This window comes from Zonotrichia albicollis, chromosome 8 (genome assembly GCF_047830755.1).
Source record: "Zonotrichia albicollis isolate bZonAlb1 chromosome 8, bZonAlb1.hap1, whole genome shotgun sequence".
Lineage (NCBI taxonomy): Eukaryota > Metazoa > Chordata > Aves > Passeriformes > Passerellidae > Zonotrichia > Zonotrichia albicollis.
This window is the reverse complement of record NC_133826.1, coordinates 16,974,685-16,998,273: the sequence shown is the minus strand read 5'-3', so window position 1 is coordinate 16,998,273 and position 23,589 is coordinate 16,974,685. Positions and strand designations below refer to the sequence as shown.

Sequence of the window (23,589 nt, the reverse complement as noted above, 5' to 3'; positions counted from 1 at the left end):
CTTTGATATAAATAACCAAGAAAATTAAAGAAAAAAATAAATGTTTACTACATCAGACAAATACCAGCATGGTTCCTACTTGGTAGGGACCTGCCAGCTTCGGAAGTAATTTAACTGACTGAAAGGATGTTGTAGCAAGAGGGAGATTTGCCTCTCCTCCCTGGCAACCAGTGACAAGAGAACATAGCCTTGAGCTGTGCCAGAGGAGGTTCAGATTGAACATCAGAAGGAATTTTTTCGCTGAAAAGGTGGTTAGGCTTTGGAAGTGGCTGCCCAGGGAGGTGGCACGGTTACGATGCTTGGAGGAGTTCAAGAAATGACTGGATGTGGCACTTAGTGCCTTGGCCTCACTGGCAAGGTGATGATCAAAAGGATGGACTTAATGATCTTGGAGATCTTTTCAACCTAATTGAAAAATGATTCTGTGGTCTAAGAATGAATTTTAGAAAGTTCAGAATTCTATGTGCTTTTCAATTTGTACAGAAAGTATCTCTAGCAGAACACTTTTTTTTCCTCCCCTCTGGCATATAAATCCATAGTCTTCAAAAAGTCTGCTGCTACTACTGGGCAATTACTTCCATGACAAATGCCTCACAGACAATGACATCATAAGCAAGACTTGTTAGTTTTTGTTAAACAAGGAAAAACAAAATCAATTTCTTATTTTTCTCTGTAAAAAGGCTTTTTACTCCTCAAATAGCTCGCCATGGCAAAAGTCAGCCTATTAACCTGACACACCCACATGCTTTCTTGCTCATTGCCACCCTGCAAGATGGAGACCCCAGCTGGGTTTATTAGCCCCACCCCAGCATCTCTTATAAATTCAGTGAGAATGGCTCTTCTGGGTTTTTTCCCTCTGGCTTTTAGAGGCAATGTTTGTTGGAAGGGTGACTGCTATTCATACACACCCTGAACACGTTAAGGTAAAAGCTACTATTTTCAGTGCTTTAATTAAGTACCTTTTATTCATGTCACGTTGATAGGGGGAAAAGCATTCCTTTAAAGCTATTTCTCAATTTCTCTTGTATGTGGTATTTTTACTTAGGTGTATTCTGGAAAGCAAGGGATCAAGCAGGGGTTTTAGAGCAATGACAAGTACTTATAAGTCTCTTGGACTGGCAAAACTGATGCTTGAGCAGCATCTCCTGCAGGCAGGACAAACACTCTCCCTGTTTGTCTGCAGAGGACCCAAGGCAGTAAGGCTGTTGTCTGTGACTGGACTGACCCTTGTGGTCACTTGTAGTAATTGTTTCGGATCTTTTTTGCTGTTCTTGCAGGAGTGACAGCCTTATTTCAATGAGAAAAGTTTGGCTGAAGACCTGGCGAAAGCCTATCCTTGCTATTGCTGCATACTTTTTTTTCAAAGAATGTATTTCTGCATACTTGGCTATGAAGTAGTGTTGTAGAGCACAGTATGTATTCTGGTAGTGTTGGAATTACTTTCATAAATATTTTAAAATTAAAATTATTTATTAAAGGTCTTGTTAGAATTCTTCCAAATGAAAATTTCTGTATGGTTTAGTCTAGGAGTCTCTACTCACTGCAGAATGACAATGGCGAATGGGCTCATTATTAGATGGGGAGCAGCTCCGGGAAGACAGTGTCTCAACTGTTTGTGTAACCTAATCGGCATCTGCCTGAAACGTGTCAGACAAATGAGCCTAGGGACGGGCCCGTGTAGCCCGAGGCGGTGGCGCTCCCGGAGAGCGCGTTACCGTGCGCAGCTACTAGCGCAGAGCCGGCGTTATGGAGATGCCCGGGCAGACACTCTGACCAAACCAAACCCGAGCAGGGGCCTCGCCTCGTGCGGCGGCGGCGCCGCGGTGGCTCCGTGCCGCTGTCGGAGCGAGTGCGGGCGGCGGGGACGCCGCGACCCGGGGTCGGCCGGGGCTCGGCTCAGGGCCGGGGCCGTGCGGAGGCGGCGGCGGTGACACAGCGGGCGACCCGCACGAGGGCAGCACGCGAGCGATCCGCACGCTGCGGAGCCGGCTCGCCGCCCGGCCTTCCAGCGTACGGCACCGGGAGCCCCGAGACCCGCAGGGAGAGCCGTGACACCGTCCGGGAGCAGCCGGTGGGTTCCCGCCGTCGGACCTGCGGGCTCCGGCCGCCCGCAGGCAGCACGGCGAGGCAGAGCCGCCGCCCGCCCCTCCCGGGGGGCCCGTGGGGCCGGGGCTGCCCCTCGCGGCGGCTGCGCGCCCAGTGCGCCTGCGCGCGGCGCGGACAGGGACGTGGCCCGGGAGCCGGGGCCGGCGGAGCGGCGCGCGGGGCTCGGCGGGGCGCGGACGCCGATGCCCGCACGCGCCGCCGCTTCCCGCCGCGGGCAGCGCTCCCAAGGTGAGGCGCGCCGGGCGCGCGGCCCCGCCGCGGGGGGCGGGGGTCGGCCGGGCCCGGGCGGGGCGCGGCGATCACGGCCGCGCTGCGCCGTCCCCTCGGGCGGCGGCGGGGCCGAGCGGTGCCGGGGCAGCGCCGGCCGCCCCCGCCCGGGCCCTCCTGGTGCGGTGGGCGGCGGAGCGGGCGGCGCTGCCGGGCAGGGAGCGTCCGCGCCGGGCGGGGTGCGGAGAGGCCGCGCTGCGCGGCCCTGCCCGGCTCGGGGGCCGTGGGGCCGGCGTGTCCCGACCCCTCCGCGCCCCGGCCCCGCGGGACACGGGTGGGCAGCGGGCACGGTGGAAGCGCCCCGAGGCACCGGCCGCGGGACGGGCCGCGGCTCGGCGAGCCTCCGGCGGCTCTGTCTGCAGAGGGCGAGTTCTGCCTTGGCTTATCGGCGGAACGCCGGGCCGGGAACCCGCGCGTCTGTCGTTCTTAAACGAGATAATTTTCGGTTTTCAAAATAAATAACGATAACTGGTGCTGCATTAGCCTGAACGTGATTATATAATGAGGGTAAAAAGTCGATAATAATATTCTGGCTACTTACATATTCCAGGTTTAGTTATTCAGTTATGGCCGTGCTTCCATGTAACACCTGCTAATCGTCAGCATTGATAAAGCAGTTTTGTGGCAAAGGAGAAGTTGGCTTATACGGTTTTCAATTTCCAGCGTGTGCTGCCATTAACACTGCCTGCATCAAAACATCGTACTCCATGTCAGTCTAGGATAGCTTTCTTTTGCAAAGATCACATGCAAAAGACATAGAAAGGAGACACTAATACAGAGAAGGACAGATAATATTCTTTTTTATTTTACTTCTCTCCAAATTATTTGCAAAAAACAATTTTTTTAACTCACTTTGCTTCGTTTACCTAAAGGAAATGGCAGTTGGATCTTGTTTGGTTTGCTGGTAGATAGCATTAAAATGGTTTTTTAAATGTGCCCGTTTATTTCTCTTCCCTTTCCCAGTGTGAGTTGACAGCTTTGATCACAGCTCTGTATTTATGCTTATAAAGATTTAAGGCTTATTTTGAAATGCATAGATATGAGTTCTTTCTCAAGTAAGGATTAGGAGAGGAAATAGAGACAGCCAGTGAAAGAAGGGCATGATCAGAAGGAGAGCACTCAGTATTATGAGTCAGCATTGCCTGAATTTGATCAAGTGGGCTGACAGCAGCTGTAGTGATTGACACTGAGTGTCCATCCAGCCCCACAGTACTTTGAAGAGGAACAGATGTTTGGAGAAGAAAGCTTCAACAGAAGAGCCCTACTTCCTTCCCATGTCTCTTCCTACACTCCCACAGGTTGAGGCTTAAGCACTTCTTGAGCTACAGCTAGTGGCTTGGATATTTTGTTTTGGTAATGTGGCTTTGTTTGGTTGGGTATTTTGGAATTGCTCTTCATATCTTTGTCTTCTGTGGACTTGTTGAATTGCTTTGAACAAGTAAGCAGGAGGTGGTTAGAGTAGTTGAAGAGATAGGAGAAAAGCCCTTCTAGATTTATGGCAGAAGAAGGGATGGAGAAAGTGACATACCTAAGCAGTTACTGTCAGTTTATTTTCTGGGTAACACTGATGGTAAACAGAGAAGTTTTAAAAATGGGAAGACAAGTCCTTTGTCATGAAAAAAACTTTGCTTTCATGCTTACTTTGCTATTTCAAGGTTCAAATATCACAATTTAGAAGGAGGAAAACAGCTGAGTTGGGGGTATGCATACTTAAGACTGTTTACCCTTTCTTACCCTTAAGTTTCCTTATCTTGTAGAAAAAAGAAATTCTAATGCTTAAGAAACAGACAGAATGTAACATTTGCATTTAAAGTGTCAAGTGCATAGTTTCTAAGAAAAAAATTCTTTTCTGGTTGATCCAAGAAACAATAATAAAAACTAACCCTGAGTTTATGAATGTTGCTTTCTAAACCAGCCTATACTTGCCTTGATTATGGACTCTTAATTCTTTTTTGTAGACCCAATTAAAACAGTAACAATTTTAGAAAAGGCAGATAGTAAATATTATAGTAATATGTCATTTAAAGTAGTGAAATGGGTTCCCTGAAATTCTTGACTATGTCACTGAAGTTTGTAGGCAGCATGCTGAATTCAGCCTTGTGCCTTCTGTGTTTGTAACACTGCCCATCACGTGTTGTAGTGTTTGGGTTCCTTTAAGCTGGGAATAGTCTTGCTTTCATTGTAGTGATCTCTGCTCAAGTCTGTCCATTGCAGTGCATCGTGCATCCCTTCCTTCTCCAGCCAGTGGTGGTTGCATGGAATGGGGGGCTGGTGATGGATGGAGCCTGGGCCCTGCTCTGCCTCTGCTCATTGTACACATGGCTGTGATGTGCTTTTGTCGTGTGTGTGTGCACAGAAACAGTCTGCTCAGAGCAGCAGATTTAGTGAATTGTCACTTTTCCATAATTAGTCTTAATGTCATCTAACTGCTGAGAACTCTGGAAACTATTCAGTTTAGCCATCCAGTGGTGTTTTGGGGACAGCCTAGGAAGTGTTGAGCCTGCTCTAGGGTTCAGGCAGTGGATCTCCTTTCAGTCACAATGACAGTGATGATGTTGACAGTGTGACTGCCAACTTTGTTTGCTAATTGTCTGTAGGAGTGATCCTCCCCAGTCCCTGTGAGGCAGCTGCATATTTGGAGTTGAAGTAAAATACTAGGGTGAGTCTTAATTCTAGACAAGAAGTAAGGTGGTGTGATAGAATGTCTGTGGACACCTGTTTTGTCCTAATTTCCAACTTAGAAAGCAGCCAAAAGCCATCATCAAATATCTTTTTGTTCTTTTGCCTGAACAAACCTTACCTGTCTCTGGTGGGTTTTGTTACTTTATCATCTTCTCCGACCAGTATTGCTTTTGCTTCTATGGTTCATTCCTTTGAAAAAAAAAAAAAAAAAGAAAAATCCAAACTTAGTATTTTGCTAGTAGGCTGTGTTCATGTATTCTGCCATATGGTAAGCTCTTGATCTTCCCAAACACCTGAGTTTTCTTATGGCCTATTGTCATGTCTAAATCTTAGTGATTCTTAGCATAGCATTAAATATCTGTTTGATGACATCATAACATGGTCTTAGAATTTTGACTCATCAGTATCTTATATTGCATTAACTATGTTTTTTTTTTCATTGTTTTCATCAGGCTGGCAGATGGGGTCAGTCTTTCAGTAGTGGATTGTTGTTGTCATAAATTACCCTGCACTTGTAGCTAAGAAGATGTTGGAGGAGTTTACTGTTAATTTTTGTTATAGAAGGCTAAAACTATCAAATGTCACTTAAAATGGGTGTTTAAAAAGTTATTAGTTAGCCAAAACCTAACATTTTGAACATGTGCTGTTGACATAACTATTGTATAAAAGTTAGTTTTATGTGTCTCACTTTTCATGCATTCTTCTGGATTATGTGTAGCTCAAGCAGTAAACTACTTCCAGACATAGTAAAAAGAAATTCCAGCTTCTATGCTGTCTGAAACAGCAGAGCTAAAACTCATTATTCATTGAGCAAAGTAATTTTTTTCTCCATTAGAATGCATTACTGGTGGAACTTCATTGGTTTAGCTGAAGTCTTAGCAAGTATTTCTCAGCCCTTTGGAGAAAGATCTGTGGTCAGTCTTTCTAAGACAAGATTGCAAAAGCAAGTTTAAATTCCATGATGAGATGTGTTAAGTTAAAATGGACCTGGGATTTTTATGTGAACTTCTTGGTGTCAGGCTGACACAAAAAAACCATCTGTGTTTCACTGATCTCCTTTCATTCTTCACCTGTTTTGAAAGAAGTAAACAGGCTCTTATTTGCAAATAAAAGTGCAGAAGTCAGTGGCCAACTAATCAGAACATAACTGACTTCATTTGATGATGAGCAGATACATCATTTCTCTGAAGAGCCATTTCCCTTTTCTTTATTAAATATCTAAGGAAAATTAGATTTCTCTGTGCTGCGCTCAGAGAAGGCTGCTGGAGTGCTATTACAGGCTTGAATAGCATGGAGGGAGACCCTGCCACAGCACAAAAGCACACTGCTTCCAGTTATGCTCTAAGTGCTTGTGTAGGCAAGTCATGGCTATGGCAAGTAAATTAGTGGGCAAAATTGAATATTACTGCAGGACCACAGATGTTGGCATGGATTGTGTTAGAAGAATTGACTACTGCTGTTTGCAGCTGTGTTTATATTTGCTCTGTTTACTGGATAGCTTGGACACCTTTCCTATGTGGAAATTACTAATTAGTTATGCTTCTCACTGCTGAAACCTTTACATTCTATTTCTTGTCTGTCAGCAGCTGCAGGTTACAATGAGTTGTATTTCACAAGAAAGGCTGGCTACCAGTCAGTCCTTTAGAAACTGTTTCACTTTGGAGTGTTTCACTTTGGAGGTGGCCATCACTTTGGCCACCTGATAGAAAGGTGGCCTTTTAGCTGATCATTTGAAGGAGAGGAATATCCTGAAGGTGAGGGTCTCACCAACGTCTGTCATGTGTTTTTTTTTCTTCTAGGAAGTACTTAATAAAGTTTTAAGTGTGATCATATTGCATGAGGGACATGCTTATATTCATTGGTTTCTCCATTAAGTCTTATTTAATACATCCCTTTGGGAAGGGAACTGTGCACAGCCTGATAAATGAGAGATGAGCATTTTGGTTCTAACCTGCACATTGTGTTTATCTGGTCTCTAAAAAGGAGCATTAGACCTAGAAAATTCTTGAGCTGCTAGTATGTAAATCAAGTTGCATGGAATGGTAAGTTTTCATCAGATACTAAATCCTTTTAAACTTACCAATTGAACTGCTTGTAAATTTTGTATCCTTTTAAATGAAGAGTTGTGTTAAAAACATTGATTTTGATTAAGGGTCAGTGAATGTTTAAAAATAGAACTCAGTTGTTTCTCACTTCCAAAATATGGACCTAAAGCTTTTAGTAAATTTAACTGCATTTGTGCACTTTTGTTTATTTCTGTCCTAATGCAGTGTAGATGCCAGACCTGCCTCCTTTCCAGGAGGAAGCTAGGCTTTGGGAAATGAGTAGGAAAGTAAAATATGTAGAAAGGAGCTATAATTATTAACATGTGTGCTTTGGAGTGGGTTACTCTTTTGTAAGTGCCTGATGATACTTGAACACCAGTTAAATAATTGAGTTGCATTTTACTGAAAAGATAAAAATCTCTAAATCTTCCAATGTATTGCATAAAAAAACTTTACAAGGTTGATTTTACTTTAGCTGGTTAATCTGATTGTTGCCTCTGCTTTGTTAGCCAAGGGGATGGTCCTTTAAGTACATGTGTGAGCCATTGACATGCTGAGAAATTTTGCCATTGACATGCAAAGAAATTTTGCATACTGAGGTTTAAGAGAACAAAGGAAGTTTTCTGTTAAAGATTTTTAGTGTTTTAGTGTAGTCCATCAGTATTTTCTCTTGCAGCTCTGAGGAGCTGTCAGCCACCTTGGGTACAAAAGCACTGTATCTGTTTATTTCCCCAGCACTGTTGGTTTGTCTCCTCAGCACGCTGGGACAATGCCTGACAGACTGTAAACCACATTGGACTGCAGAGGTAATTAAAAACCTGGAATTGTTCTTGGAAAGAAGTGAAATTTAGTACAACTTGGTCAGTGATGGAAATGATACTCATATGACTTTTAGCAATGGTTTGAACCTTTAGTGGGTTGCTACAACATTTCTAATGAAGTTCCTCTTTAAAACACCTCATAAATTAGTTGTAGATGTGAACTGCCACTTTACCTTTCTCTGGGATCATCAAAACCCCATGGCATGTTAGTCAGATGATGAATTTTAAAAATGATACTACGCTAACCTTTGATAGCCTAAATTTTATACAATCTAAAATGTTAGACTGCTTTATTTTTTTGTTTCAGAAAGACTTGGAGAGCTAGTGTGTATCAAGTGAAATGGAAGCTAGGGAATGGTAGCCATGATGTTCCTACTATTGTTAGGTTAAATCACAAGAAAAATCAGGAATATGAGCATAAGTGAGGACTTCTCACTCATGCTTTGGCAGAAATCAGTTATGAATTTTTATTGTAAAAGATGCAAATAAAGCTTATAGTGAATCCATGTTTGAGCCCTCAATTAGGATTTCAGCTTGTAAGGGAACATGATTGCTGGCTGACTCACCAGCTACATCTCCTGCATGTGTCATTGTCTGAGTTGGATTAATTTGTTCTACACATATTAGAATGCTATTAACTTGGAGCAGGAAGGAGACTGGATCTGTGGAATGCTATAAAACTGGCTTGAAACCACATATACAGTTTCAGACCCAATTATGTCAGACTTCTTTTTGTATGTAGTATGAAGATTGCTTCCTGTATTCTGGAAGTTCCAATTTCTTTCTCTTTTCATGAAGAGAAGAAATCATTGAAACAAATGATACATACAGTAGTGTTTGTGTGGGGCTTGCAGTTATTTTTACTTTATCATGTGGTTAGAATAATTGAGACAGTATTTCAAGATACCTGTAATCTTGTGGGTTAATCAAGATATCAAGATATAATTGTTTGATACAAATGTTCCTCAGGGAAATGCAGGAAAAAGGTAGTAAGCAAATTCAACATGTACAGTGAAATACCTTTTTAAAAGAAATCTAAATAGACCTTTTTCAAAAAAACAGATTTTGTCTGGCAAATGCAAATACAAGGAGTGCTATCATAATTAGGCTTTCTGAAAGGTGATGCACATTACCTGAGTATTCTCAGGGAAAGAGGCTTATACATTTGTGTGTAATGTGGAATGTTGCAGTCTACCTTTAGCTGGCCTTACTTAAAATATTTCATATGCAGCCTCAATGCAGTGTTCCTTTGAGTAATTTGGAAAACTAAATGCAGTATTGTATTCCTCTTGGCAATAAAGCCCTGTAATCATCAGCTAATTAAGGATACTAAACATAAAATTGAGATACTGAATTTTATATATTTTAGTTGGCATATATATATACACCACATATCATGCTTCTGTGTTTAGTATCAATGTGAACATTTATTATCTTTGCAGTATTTTAGAGGATATAGCAGACAGGTCTGTGTCTTGCCTGATTGACTTATCAGGTGGCTGAGAGTTGCTGGTAGTTCTGTTTTCCCAGTGGAAACTGTGTAAAAGTACAGAGTCTTTGGTAATTAAGTCTTGTGCCCCTCCATCGTTTTAAAGATCAAAATGTTCAATTTCAAAATTCTTTAGGAGGGATCTGCATGACCTTAGGCAGGCACAAGCCAATGAATAGTTCCTGTGCTCTGGGTTCCTTGGCAAGCTGGGAGCAGTGTAGCTGTTAATAGGATTGGGAGCCTGAGTGAGTGCCTGCTTTGGAATTGGGAGATACCTGCTCAGTTCCCTGTATCCTCCTGCACAGGGTAAGGAAGATGTGCCCCTGCCTGCTTGTCTCCAGATCTAGCCATAGCTCCCTTCCTTCAAGGGAAGGAATTGGTGTCCCAAGAGTGGGCTGGAAGTGGCATTTTTGTTCAAAATCTAGGATAAATTGGCAGGTTCTTGAGTGATCCCCCTCCAGAGAAAACGCACATTTTTACAATTGGTTGATTCTATTTTTGATCACACATCAATAATAATTAGTAATAGCTTGAGCATCCTGATGGTGTTCTTGGTTTGGCATACATCCCAGCCAATGTAGGTTACCTTTGTATTCTTTAGAGCTAACTTGGATTTCAGCATCCAAAGAATGCTGGGAATAAGAAGGAAACCAATTCTCTTTGCAGAGTTGAAAAAGTGGCTGAGGTGAGTTGGGCAAAGAATGCTGTTCAGTGGGGACTCCCTGGTCAGCTGAGCGGGGATGGAGAGCTTGCCTAGGTCTGGGAGGTGCTGGGACTCAGGAGTGGTCTGGGTCGAGCTCTGTGTGTGTCAGTGGTTTCAGATAGCTGGCTGGAAATAGTTCTCGGATACATTCTGATGCACCTCTCAGCTGCCCTGAGAAGCAGTGTTGTTAGGCACGTTGTTTTGACTGACTTAACTGCTGTCTTGCATGGTGTTCTTGGCTGTATATTTTTTATATTCTTCACACAATTGGCTTCTTAACACTTTTGAGTTAATTTTAATGCCCAGTGATGTGTTAGCAAATGAATGCTAGCAAGATTCTTGATTTCTGTCCCTACACCACCTCTGCTTCAGTTGTCTTACTGTACAGTATAAGCCTCATCATTTATAGGCCAGATTGACCTTGAATTTTGTTTTAAGACTTAAGACTTTCCAGTTGCTTTACTTTGTGAAAAGATAAAAATTGGGTGTATGGGTTTTTTTCCTGTTTGCACCACATAGGGTATTACTCAAAATCATTGCTTTTCTAATCCTTATACCTAAGATTCTTAGAGCTGTGACTCCTAAAGCCTGCTGTGTATGGCAGTCATTTTACTGTGTTAAGATTGGCCCTGGTTCTGCCAGCATTTATTTTTGGAATTACTTGTGATATTTTAAGCAGTTTAAAGCCTTTGAGAAAATAATCAGTCTTAAGTGAGATGTATGGGTTACCTTCATTATAATGTGATTTTATTCAAAGTGAAACAGCAGTAATTTATCCTTTCATAGCAATAGTGAATAAAGGATATAGACTGAGTGAAATATTAATGCATGTATTAAACTTTGAATTTTGAAACCTCTAGTAATTTTCATTCCTTTCTTTTATAAAAGATGGTGTCAAATGCTAGTGTTGGAAGCAATTTTTTTCCAAGATTATATTTAAAAGATGTGTTGGGATCTTTGTGTTTTGGGTTGTTGCAGATTTTTTTCTCCTTTTTTTCTTCTTTTTATATACCTGACTTTTGCTGTCCAACAGTGACAAGAACCAACCGGAACCTTTCTGATGCTTATGTTGATATCTTATTATCCCTGCCTGTGGTTTGCATCCCTGCCTCTGAAGACTTCCAGCAAAATTTGATACTATTTTCAGAATGAATGCTAATAAGCATATGGAAATTGGAAATTTCTCCTAGTCTTCTAGGAGAGCTCTTAGGTGTCATGTTGTTGATGGAGAGTAAGTGGGAAGGTTGATTACCACTTGTTTGGGTTTGGCCTGTGTTGTTCTGCTTGTTTTCTGAAGGCATTCAGTGGGTCTTCTTTTTGATATGAAGTGAAAATAAAATACTGATGGATTTGATTGACAGGAAAGTTCTTTGTAGCATTGTATCCAAATAAAAGCTTCTGTTTCAGCAATCAGTTACTAAGTCTATATATTGTGCTAAGTCTATATATTGTGCTTCAGATAAATGCACAGTGTGATGAGATGGAGTGTTTTCTTTCAGTTGAAATTTTCTTTTAATTAGATTCTCTTGGAGGATCTTGGGAAGAGATTTTTCTTCCCTGTAGCTCAGTGTCTTTAGTATCTTAGTAATTATTTATAGGCCGTACTGCAGAATTCTTTGTGGCATTGAGTAATTCAGTGTTTTGAGGAAATCAGCAAAGTTCAAAATAAATAGTTACCAGCAATACCACTTCAGAAGTTCCTCTTCAGCCTTGGTTTTGCCAAGTTTTAACATTTGCTAGGCAGCTGGCTCTTCCTTTGAGGTGCACCTGGATTTCCTCTCAGTTGGGCTGGGGAGGGATTAAACTCTTGAGTTACTTTGTGTCAAAGCCTCGTATTTTCAGATGCTGAAGGGAAGCTCTAGTGAGGGATTCACTGGAAGATGCCTCCAACAGCTGCTCTTTTGTTCATTGCACTGGTCAAGAAGTAGCAGCAGATAATGGTCAGCGCCAGTTAACCTTTGCTTTCCCAGGCCCACTGCTTTCCTGACTCTAGCAGCACCTCTTGCTTTTCCCCCAAAACCCTGGGGTCTCTCCAGGCACAGTGGGACTGGGGATCAAGGACACTTGGTGTGGAAGTGACCTGAAGAGAAAGTGAGGAGAGAAAAGAGGCAGCAGTGTGATGCCTTACTGTGAGATTTTGAGCTGTTGTAGATTTATGGGCATAGATTCTTGGTAACTGTATCCTGCACACTGGCAATGCTAGAGGATTCTTGGTGTACATCAGAAATGTGGCAGCCCTGCTCCTTGTCCTGGCACTTTAGGGTTCAGTGAAGGTGAGCAGTGGGTGGCCTGGGGGGTTACACTGATATTCTGCTTCAGTGTCCATCAGTAAAGTAGTTGATTGTTTCTATATCTATATTTCTACAGATTCTGTACCATTATTTTAGTTTATCGAGATGTTTTAAAATAAGCTTTTATTTCTATTTATTTTTATAATGGAAAGTCGGAGCTGATCCTGGATCCTGTGGTATTTCTGTACTGCAGAGATGAGCTCTGTGAGTATACATCAGGAGTTTCTCGGGGTTTGTCTTTGTGGATTAGCAACATACTTGCATGTTCCTTCTATAATACTGTATTGCTGGTGATGCTTGTGTGACTTCTGACAGCCTTGGGCTCCTGGAGACATAAATAATCTCGGTGTTGCTTTGTGCCTATTGTACATTTTTTCCTTTGTTGGATGCAGCAGGTTTGCTGGAAAAAAGGAGTTTAAAAAGGACAACTTTTGCATCCTGTTCTTTGTGTCGATACAGGTGGCGACAGACAAGGTTGCAGGCAAGCTGAGCTCCACTCTCTCATGGGTGAAGAACACGGTGTCGCACACCGTCAGTCAAATGGCCAGCCAGGTGGCGAGTCCATCTGCCTCCCTCCACACCACATCCCCCTCCACCACCCTGTCCACACCCGCCCTCTCACCATCCTCGCCGACACAGCTCAGCCCCGACGACTTGGAATTACTGGCTAAACTTGAGGAGCAGAACAGGTGAATGGAAAACTTTTTGCTTTTCGAAGTACAGTAATGAGACTAAAATTGGTTTGTTGCAATTGTAGCATAGAGGTTGTTAAAGGGGAATTAGTTAAAAATTTCATGACACTGCACTTCAATTTGAAAGCCCGAAGGTTTAAGAATTTGTATTTTTGTGCTGTGTTTTTACAAGTTATGTTTTTGCAAAACTCTAGAAGGTGTTTTTCTCTACTGTTTTTACAGGAGTGTTTATAGCTGCCTCTAACAGTAAGAAATTATACTATGATTTTTAAAGCATCCAATTGCAAGTAAAGTATCCCAGGGATGAGACTTGTGTAAAACCTTCTTACCTTCTAAAATCATAACTATAATTTCTATGAATTTCTTGAAATCTTAAATCTTTCTCAATTCTTTTTTTCCCCCACTTTTATCCAGTTCTTGTTTCAGCTACATAACTTACTATGTAGAGAGATGGAACCATGTTCAGCCACCTTCTTGCTGTTACACTAGTGGTGCCTGATGCATAATAGCTTAAATTAATTAGAGGTTAATTCCTGATCAGTTTTTTTGTGTCCATCTTGCCTTTGTATGTATAGAAACAGTTTTCATGGTAGTCTTTCCATGTGCCTATTTATCTGCACAATTGAAGATGCAACTTTCAGGTGGATCAGTTGCTCTTGATGTGCACAGTGATGCAAATTCGGAAGATCACTCAGAAATGAAGTTGGACTGTAGAATTTCTTAATGCTGAATTTCCAGAAGCCATACTCATTTGCACTTTTGAGGCAGGACTCCTAAGTCATCTGTCCTTTTGCAAAATCTGGTTATATTTGACAAGTATGTTTCAGTAATTTTTGAGAGGTTGGCTGTTAACAACTTGAGCTCCAAGTAGAGTTTTAGACTTGGCAGTTAGCTGCAGGGCTTTGTTACCTACTGGAGATGGCTATCCTTGAGCTGTAGTGGAGGTTTGATAATTTAGCTCAAACTAGCTTCTGTTCCAGCTTCTATGAGAGTGCTGGCCTTTGCACTGAAGCAGTTGAGGTACTCTCTTTTTGATTGGTTTGGGTTTTCTTTGGAGGCTTTTTGCTTTTGGTTTTTTTGGTTGGTTGGTGGGTTTGGGGAGAGGAGGTTTTTTGTGTGGTTTTCTTTGGTTGTGTTTTTTTTTGTGTGTGTTTTTTGTTTTTTTAATATTATTATTCTTAGTTGGGAGGGGTTGTTTGGTTTGGGGTTTTGTTTTAGTTGGTTTGTTTATTTGTTTGGTTTTTTCCCTGCTGAGTCACTTCTGAGGGTAGTAACTTTCAGTGGAGGAAGCGAGTAACTGGGGGGAGGAGAGGCAATGCCTGTGTGTCACCAGGCATGTCTTCTCCCATGTCTGCATTCTGCAGCCTGATAGCACCACAATTTTAAGGGAATTTGATACATCTGTCCAAATTTTGACAATAGAAGGAAGCTTCTAGAACCACATCATACACTCTTCCTTGTCTTCAAAGATGAACTCCATTTAATTTTTGCTGTGCAAATGAAAAATTATCAAAAGAAGCAGAAAAATGGTTAAATAGCACTTTTTTAAGAAAGCTAATCTGCATTTAATCTGAGGCTTTCTAGTCTGTTCATGACTAGAACAACTAACTTGTATTTGAAAAGCAAACTGTTCTTTGGACTGCTTATCTGTGTTGGAGTGTAATGTCTTTACATGTAGAGCCTTCTCATTAAGGCCTGCAGTCAGACTGCCTGGCTTGTTGAAAGCAGAACGTGAGCTTGGGCTTTCTGTCTCAAGTCAGCTTTCTTCATTTAGTAAGTAAACTAGCCAATCTTGTCTGGTTTTATCTCCTTTTAGCCAGCCTTGTTGTTAGTCCCACACTAGTCTTGTGTGTGAATTTTGTTTGGAGCCTGCCCTATCCAGTGTGTCCTTGCTGGTGAGGTGCTGCCCTTTAGTACTGAAATTCGATGCTGTTTGCTGGCTGCACTGTAGTTTCAGAACAGTTTGCATCTGCAGTTTAGCACAGTGGCACTTTGTTGACAATTGTGCTCTGTTCACAGGGAGCCATTCTTTCTTCTTGCTGGAAGAATTGCTGCTGTGGATGTTTGTAAAGGTTTTGGGTTTTTTGTGAGCTTTTTTGTCAGAAGGAGAATATGAATTAGGTAACAGTTAGAAAAGGGAAGAACTCAAATTGTTTCAAGCTATGTCTTGTAGCATTCTGTAATGTAATTATACTGAAAGTCCCCACAGAATAAAGAGGAAGCTCAGTCCAGAGTCCTGGTGGAACAGTTTGGCATTAGTAAATCATTTATAAAGTTTTAAATGAAAGAAAAGAGTGACTAAACGTCACAGAACTTGCGACTTACTGTGAACAGAACTTCCTGTTTTCAAATCTAAGGACAATGAGTTTATCCAGGTAAGGTCTAATTACAGAAACTTAGTATAACTTTTACAGAAACCTGTGAAAACTGGAAGTGTCTCATTAGACCTTTGTTTTTATAATCTTAATGTTTATTCTATGCTTTTTCCTCTGTGAATACTTTGAATTTGGTTTTGAGTCATTGTCTTGGATTGAGATAATTTCAAACTAATTTTTCATTATGGATCAGTATAGACCAGGTTTCTAAACATTTGAAGGGGATTTTTAAAGTATTTTCTTTAAAAATAGATTTTATGCATTCCATTAATAAATGGAAAATTATTTGATTTTTTAAAATAAAATCTCAAATGGAAATTTGTCTTGAAAAGGTTTTCCTTTTTTTTTTTACCATTTAACTCTTTTCCAAACAAAATACTGCTGCAGAAACTGTGCTATATATCTTAATGAGTTAAATTACTTTTTCCCTTGCTTTCATAAACACCAGTAGGTGAAAGCTGAGAACATGGAAAGCTAGTATAAATAATTTCACTGTAGCAGAGAGCTTAAATATTGTAGGTATTTCTGTATTATTAAATATTAGGTATTTCTGAGATTTCTGTACTATCTTAGATACAATATCCTTACAATTTGTTAAATATCTAAAACAATTTTTTAAATATCTAAAACATAACCTGACCTTGCTGAAATGCTGGAGGATTAACTTTTGTACTAATTTTTGAAAAATTATTAAGCCACATGGCTCTGATTTTGGAATTCTTAGAAGTTAAAGCACAAATGAAACACAAATGAAACTCATGGTATAGTGACACACTTCCAAGTTATTCTGAGTTCTTGCTCTTAACTAACACATGGTCCAAAAAATTTCCCCTGCTTGTGGGGCTCAATATTACTGGAGGATAAACAAAGCATTGCCTTCTTGCCAAGCCCATGGCCACAGCAAGCAGCTCACAGGGAGGTCTCCTCAGGAACTTGTTTGGCACTTGACACACCTTTGTTTGTACTTTGCTGCTGGGCAGCCCCACAGGGTCTCACGTTTGAGCTCCTCACTTCAATGGCACATTTATGAGCTCCACTAGTCGCTTGTGTTGCCTCGTCCTTGGGCTGCAGGTCTGGGATTTCTCCCGTGCCTTTATAAAACACTGTGTTGATTTGTGAACAGTTGTCAGCAAGGATCAGTTGTTTTAAAATTGCTTCAGAGGTTTTAATTGTTCTGTTTTTATTTATACTGTCAATTTTCAACAAGTGTAATCAGGTAGATTTATAGGAGGGTAATTTTTTGTCTTTTAAATGACTATTTTTAAGTTCTGTGACATTTGATGTTATTATTGAGGATATTTAACTTCCTTAGGTTTTCTTTGTCAGTCTGATGCATGACAGCTGTGGGTGACATTTTTATCTGTTTCTTAAAATGCTGCAGTGTGAACTGTTCTATCTGCAGATTTACTTGAGATCTCAAGAGAAAGGGGTAACATTGAATGGTTCTTTTCACATTTAGTCCAAATGAATGCTGGTGAAACTGTTTCACTGAACCTCTGGGTGCATTCTTTGTCAAGAAAACAATTAATAGTGCCATCCTTTGATTAGAAGAACTTGAATTTGGAAACAATTAATAGTGCCATCCTTTGATTAGAAGAACTTGAATTTGGTTTTTGTGTGCTTTCTTTGCAGACTCTTGGAAACAGATAGCAAATCGTTACGATCAGTAAATGGGTCAAGAAGAAATAGTGGATCTTCCCTTGTATCTAGTTCATCAGCTTCTAGCAATCTCAGCCATCTTGAAGAAGACTCGTGGATCCTGTGGGGGCGGATTGTGAATGAATGGGAAGATGTACGGAAAAAGAAAGAAAAGCAAGTTAAGGTAGTTGGAAACTGGTTTTTGGATTTATTTTTAATGTGATATAAGTGATACTGTTTTATATTTGTGATGGGCTTATTCTTTTAAAATTAATATGTAATACAAACTTCCAGTTGAGTCTTTCCATCCCTAAGCCTTGGTGCTTCCTTTGTAACCTTCCTATGTGCTGTCACCCAGCAAATGTCTCCTGCTGAAAACCAGATGCATGTACTGTATCTTGAATACTAAAGCTTTCAGTTTACCTCTGATGAGAGATTTCCATGAATGCAGGGATGATTAGCTTCATGTTTCCAAAAATGGAATTACTGAAGATCAGCAGAAGGGCATCTCATAGCTCGATGCTCTGATTCCGTATGTGTATGCTATGCTGCCAGATACTGAGCAGCTCTCTTTAAAGCATTTTTAATAGGGGAGCTGATAAATCTTCTCCAAGGCTACAACGAGTTTAGATTTTGTGCTTGCCAAGTATGTTGACCCCAGAGATGACCTTAGGCAGAAGAACACACAGTTTCTAAATTCTGGATGGATTGGATGAACTTTGTCCAGTGTGTCCAGTCTGGGTTAGTTGTGGTCATGTACAGAAGTGGGGTTCAATTACACTTTAAATTCAAACCAAAAAGCATTTAGTGCATTTGAACATATCCATGTTTCAGTGGCAGCAAGCAGAACAGCGTGGGATTTTTTTGTTAGCAGGCAAGTCTGTTCTGCTTTGGTTCTTTATTGGCTGTAGTCTGCAGTTTTATGTGCAGAATACAAATGTGTCAGGGTCTTTTGAACAGTTTGAAATGTGTGTCTATGAATAGGTTGTGGGAAGGCAGAACAATGGGCTAAAGTAAAGTATCTTTTGTATGGAGCAGTTGTGAAGAGAACATGACTTGAGAGAGGAAACAAGGGAAGAAAATGAACTAAAGATTTCCTGCTTGCATAGGGAAAGCAGTTTCTGGAGAGGTGTTCCAAAAGGCCATGAAAAGAAGGCCACAGGAATCTGGCAAGAGAAAGTAAAAGTGAGGTGGTAATAAGATCTGGTCAGTTAGAATTTGTTTGAACATTTTCAAGTGTCACAAGTGTCACTTGTTTTTACAGCTGCCCAAGTACAATTTGAGGAGTATTTGACTAACTTTCAGGGAATATGTAATTACATTACTGACTAATATAGTGAAAACTAGCCATGGTTTCATTTGCTGTTAAATAATGCTCAGTATTTTTTTCTTGGAAGTCAACCTTAACTGTGAGTCTGTATTTATGATGGAATATCAGAACATCCACATCTATTCCCTGATTGTGCCAATAGGTAAATAGGTAGCAGCATAGGTATCTTTTTGTCCTGGCTGTAAAACCTGGTCTTTGGTTATTAGAAATCTGGTAAGTTTTTATGTTTTAGGCATAAGTGTCTATACCTTCCTCCAAAGATGATGTGTTCCATCCTTTACATCTCTCAGTTCACTTCAGAACTTGTTTCTTGTTTATGGAGCACTTCTGAAGGATGACTCGAGTCTTGCTGTTCAGTTCACATGGCATGGCCAGTAGATGTGTTTCCTGCTGTTCCTTTTAGGAGAGTTGGAAGGGTTAACCCTATTATTCTGTCAAGGAGGTACATTAACGAGGCATTAGCCAGAAGTTTCTTGCTTTATTAGTGCTTTTGAGGCTTTAGATGGCTGATGTACAGTACAGTTGTGTTGTTGGCAAAGGATAGGTAGATACAGTTGTGTAAAGCTGATGTGTTAGGGTTCTTGTCTTGGATTGGCATTCTTTTAGGAAAAACACCTTGGTGTTATGTTGTAGACAGGAGAAATAGTTGGAGTGGCATTACTATGGTGGTTCTGAAGAAGGATGGATTGAGAGCTTAGGGATATTCACAAATGGAGATCAGTGATGCAAAACTCCTGCAGCAGAGTTTGAGCTTAAGAAAAACAAAACTTGAAAGGAAGAGTCTCTTTGAAAGTTATCAGTGTTGCATGAATTAATTGTAATGTTGGAGAAGTAGGAGAAAAATGTGAAACAAACAGGAAGAAGAGGAAGCTTTGCAGAATTGGAGGTTACTCTAGCTTCAGAATAAATAATGAAAGAAATTAGCCTTTAGGAGACTGAATACTTGATAAGAATTCTTAAAGTAAAAAAAGTTATTAAGGTAAAAAAAGGAAATAGTCTTGAAAAGACAATTTTCTAGGTCAGACTGATTCTAGTTGCAGAGCATACCACCAAGAGTCTGTTAAATTCCTGAGCAATGCTTCTTTTTCAGTTTTCAGATCAAGCAGCATGACTTCTTGTCCTTGTGATTTCTTAAAGGACAAGTAACAGGTTCTTAGCTGTACTCATCTGGGCATGTTTGAATTGTATAATACCTAGCAGAATTTTTCTTCAAAAGCTAAAGTAAATTTAGTTAATTCAGTAGGTGTAAACTTAATGTTTTCTTGGTGCAGTGTCTGAAACTGCATTTAAATGCTTTCTTAAAAGATAACTTGGAAATCCTGGCACACTAGAGAAATTGGACATAAGCTGTCAAGTTTGCTAAATGATAGCTGTACTGTGCAAATTTTTTGTTGCAGTTGACTGTGCTATGGTTAGTTCTACTTTTTGTCATTTGCCTATCTTGGACGTAATGTTTAGTCATGATTTCTTAGGTCTCAATGACTGCAAATATTATTAAAGGTGTTATCTTCAGTAATCTTTCATGAAATATAGACATCATTGTATTAAGTTCTGTTTAATGGAAGTTCTTGTATAAAATTATTTGAATATTCTGTTTTTCACATAGTTTGCCATGAATAAGGAACTATTTTCAGTAGCTAATTTAGCCACTAAAAATGATTCAGAGACTGCTTACTTTTGTGAACTTAATAATCCTACTAAATTTGACGTTATAAACTGTATAAGGAGTTTTTGCCATGATGTAAAGTTTTTTTTGAAATTGTGAGGAGTTTGATTTCAAGCTGTTTTTTCTCTAGGTTTATTTTTTGTAATATTTTCAGGAAATATTAATTGTCTTTTTGTGCCTTAGGAGCTGGTTCGAAAAGGGATACCTCATCACTTCAGAGCAATTGTTTGGCAACTTTTATGCAGTGCTCAAAGCATGCCAATTAAGGATCAGTATTCAGAGCTTTTAAAAATGACATCTCCTTGTGAAAAATTAATAAGAAGGGACATTGCTAGAACATACCCTGAGCATGATTTTTTCAAAGAAAAAGATAGCCTTGGACAGGAGGTCTTGTTCAACGTAATGAAGGTGAGTTTGTGTTTCAGCCCTTGAGAATGTATTAGCAAGAGCATGCACCAGCTTGGATTGCCTTGTATATAGAGAACTTGCACCAGTTTCATGTGTTATGAGTTTTTTTTAAACCATAGACATTGGGATAGTTCAACAAATCCCATTTTAGTTTCGATGGCATTCCTGTAAGTTTTTTTATCTCTCACAAGGTAAAACCAAGGTGGCATTAAAACAAAGCCACATGCTGACTGCTGATTGTGCAATGGAATGAAGTGTGCCATAAATTAAAGTGAACAGCGTTGCCCGAGACAAGAACATTGGCAATCAGAGCTAGTATTCAGTGTGCAGGTATTTCTGAAGTGTACATGGCAGGCACAAGCTAATGTGCAGTTGTTCCAGTGCCCAAACATAAAATGGAAATGCCAATGTAGCATTGTTTGCATCACTTACTCTTCACTAGAGGTTAAACTTTGAAGGTCAGACTTTTCCATAGAACATGGTTTCAGTGGAGAAGTTGGCAGATTTCCAAACCATAGTAGTTTCCATAACTCTAAAACAAAGATGCCACCTGAATGGAGATCACCACATTTCATCCATCTGTAAATAAAACAGCAGCACATATTTTTTCTGAAGACAACTTGTTTCATTGTCTAGTCTGTATCCTATAAAAGTAGTACTTTGTGAGATTTGTATGCCAGTGGTCTCTCTTATCTTTTACCAAATTCCTGCAGTTGAAAACTGCCTGTATTTTTGATAGGTATGCCTTAGTTTAGCTTTGTATGTATGTGCTCAGAGAGCAGAGTTTGTGGCAGCAGGTGGAAACTAGAATGTCTGACTAAAATTTCTGGATAGGATGTCTGCCCTTGTTGGATTTGGGGAGAGGAAGAATAAGTTATTAACAAGATAGCAGGATAAACCATGATTACTTTTTATTGATAATGAGGTTTAAATTGCTGATAGTTTTAACTTTATTTTCCAGGCTTACTCTTTGGTGGATCGTGAGGTTGGATACTGTCAAGGAAGCGCTTTTATAGTTGGATTACTGCTTATGCAGGTAAAATATTTAAAAATATGTGAACCTTTTAAATCCATGCTAGAATGCATAATATATTGTGGTGGTTTATTGGGAATTCTTGCAATGCTTTTCCTTCATAATTTTGTTACATTGGAACTGTCAAGGGTAGCTGTTTAGTCTGGAAATAAAATTATTTACTTTGTGTCATTCTATTTGCCAAGATACTTGTATTGGAGTGGGAGAATGTATTTGTTTTTCAGAGCTAAGGTAAGATTGCAAGCTTGCAAGCTATTTTGGTGAGTAATATTTCAAAAATAAATGAACTTGTTATTTCTCTTCTATTACATGGAATCTCCTCAGAGTTCAAATGAAACTACACAGTTGACTTGATTATCTTAAAGGTTCCTTTGTATTATTGGTTTTTGGTTTATGACAAAGTATGCTATATAGTAAGAAACTTACAGACCTCCATTTCAGTTGAGAAATTATTTGCTAGAATTTAATATATACAAAAGTTAATTGGAATAATTGGCTGTAAATCCCTTAAACAAAACAAAAACCTCAAAACAAACAAACCAACAACCAAGAAAAAAGCTCTGCTATGTGCACATGCACACAGACACAAAACCCCAACCCGAAATCCTCCCAGGCATTTACTCTGATATATCATTATGTTTGTCCAGAGTTTTTACTATGCTTTTTTGTTTTTGATATAGATGCCAGAAGAAGAGGCATTCTGTGTGTTTGTTAAATTAATGCAAGATTACAGACTACGAGAACTCTTTAAACCAAGCATGGCTGAACTGGGCCTTTGTATGTACCAGTTTGAATGCATGATACAGGTACATACAAAATTATCAAACTTGCTCTTCAGTAACTATTAATAAGGAACTTGGGAGTTACAGCTCAAGAGCAGGCATGTCTGTTGGCTAACAGGCTGCACTCTTGACAATAGCTAGTTTCAGAACTTCACAAGTAAATGCATGTGGCTCTGAGCATTTTTTTTAACCTTTGGCAGGCAGTGACTGACTTTAAACACTGAAGCATGAGGATTTGTATTGCTGCAGTTTAAGCAGATGGATGTTTAATTCTGTTTGGATTGAAGACTCTGAAAATCAAAGTCTTCATAGTCAAGTTATAGTATCTTAAAAGATGAAGACTGGGAGATACCCTCTTATCTAGGATTGAAATTGTTTTCAGATTTGGAATGCAGGTTCTTCCTGGTGAGGCTGATGGAGAAAAAGAGGTTTCTGTTTGGTGACCTGGTTTCTAACATAGTGTCAAGGGTGAGATATCACATAGCCTTAGAGTTTTCAGCTCTTTTTAGTAGCCCATTCTAGTTATTACTCAGGGATTTACAAGCTTGACTTCCCCTTAGGATCAGGAAGTGTTTTTGTTATCTGCTTTGCAGGGTAGGCATGCATGGTTCTTGATAATGATGAGTCATGTCTTTCCTAGTCCTGTTCTAGTACAGACAGCTCCTCTGTGTACTAAGTATCAATTACTGTCTTGCATTCCAAATTTGTCAAAAGCACATCTGCACTAAAACTACAAGCAAAAGCTTAACATACTTGTGTATTTTATTCCTCTTCTTTTCCAGGAACATCTTCCAGAGCTTTATGTGCACTTTCAGTCTCAAAGTTTTCACACTTCTATGTATGCATCGTCATGGTTTTTAACTATATTCCTTACAACTTTTCCACTACCAATTGCAACGAGAATATTTGATATCTTTATGTCTGAGGTAACTACTAAATGTAGCCATATGTTATATTTCAAGAGTAGCTGTTGAAAGCAGTTATTTAGGTAGTGGTATAAATCCCATCATGATGGACAAATCTCATAGTCTTGCTTTTTATTTCTTATGCTGATCAGATTATTTTAAGGGAAGGTGTCTGTGTGTGCAGTTTGTCCAGGAGGAGTGGCCAAGTCACTGAATGTTGGTATTGTGTGTAGCTTTGTGCTCTAAGTTAAAGTGGTCCCAAATATGTTTTTTCTGGATGCAGTGCATTAGCATTGCATGCAGCAGGGATATCCATTCCTCAGTATTATGGTGAGTTTGCAGTGGAAACTAATGCT

At 40.0% G+C, this 23,589-nt stretch overlaps 2 protein-coding genes across 6 annotated transcripts in view; one reads left to right on the top strand and one right to left on the bottom strand.

Moving 5' to 3' along the window:
• Positions 1-1,517: 1,517 nt before the first annotated feature.
• LOC141729848 (uncharacterized) lies at positions 1,518-13,003 on the bottom strand. Its single transcript, XM_074546104.1, has 2 exons — positions 12,864-13,003; positions 1,518-2,334 (listed from the first exon to the last, which is right to left on the bottom strand). Exons 1-2 carry the CDS (start codon positions 12,907-12,909, stop codon positions 1,745-1,747), a joined length of 636 nt encoding a protein of 211 aa, XP_074402205.1. The 5' UTR covers positions 12,910-13,003; the 3' UTR covers positions 1,518-1,744.
• EVI5 (ecotropic viral integration site 5) overlaps positions 2,197-23,589 on the top strand; it is a 70,704-nt gene continuing 49,311 nt past the window's right edge. For 4 of the 5 annotated variants that reach the window (XM_074546101.1, XM_026790558.2, XM_005482083.4 and 1 more), the window contains exons 1-8: positions 2,197-2,334; positions 12,557-12,608; positions 12,864-13,093; positions 17,104-17,293; positions 20,289-20,513; positions 21,475-21,549; positions 22,227-22,352; positions 23,111-23,254. In XM_074546101.1, coding sequence (XP_074402202.1) covers positions 12,600-12,608; positions 12,864-13,093; positions 17,104-17,293; positions 20,289-20,513; positions 21,475-21,549; positions 22,227-22,352; positions 23,111-23,254 — 999 coding nt within the window. In that variant the 5' untranslated portion in view covers positions 2,197-2,334; positions 12,557-12,599. Of the gene's footprint in view, positions 2,335-12,556; positions 12,609-12,863; positions 13,094-15,321; positions 15,472-17,103; positions 17,294-20,288; positions 20,514-21,474; positions 21,550-22,226; positions 22,353-23,110; positions 23,255-23,589 lie in introns of those variants that run through there. The other variant, XM_074546102.1, reaches the window with a different exon arrangement.

Excerpts from the sequence above, each read along its gene's own strand:
- LOC141729848 (XM_074546104.1), bottom strand. The coding sequence starts at position 12,909 with ATGAGAGAGTGGAGCTCAGCTTGCCTGCAACCTTGTCTGTCGCCAC. Across the intron at positions 2,335-12,863 it reads GCAACCTTGTCTGTCGCCAC|CTTGGGAGCGCTGCCCGCGG; the intron begins CTGTATCGACAC and ends GGCGCGCCTCAC.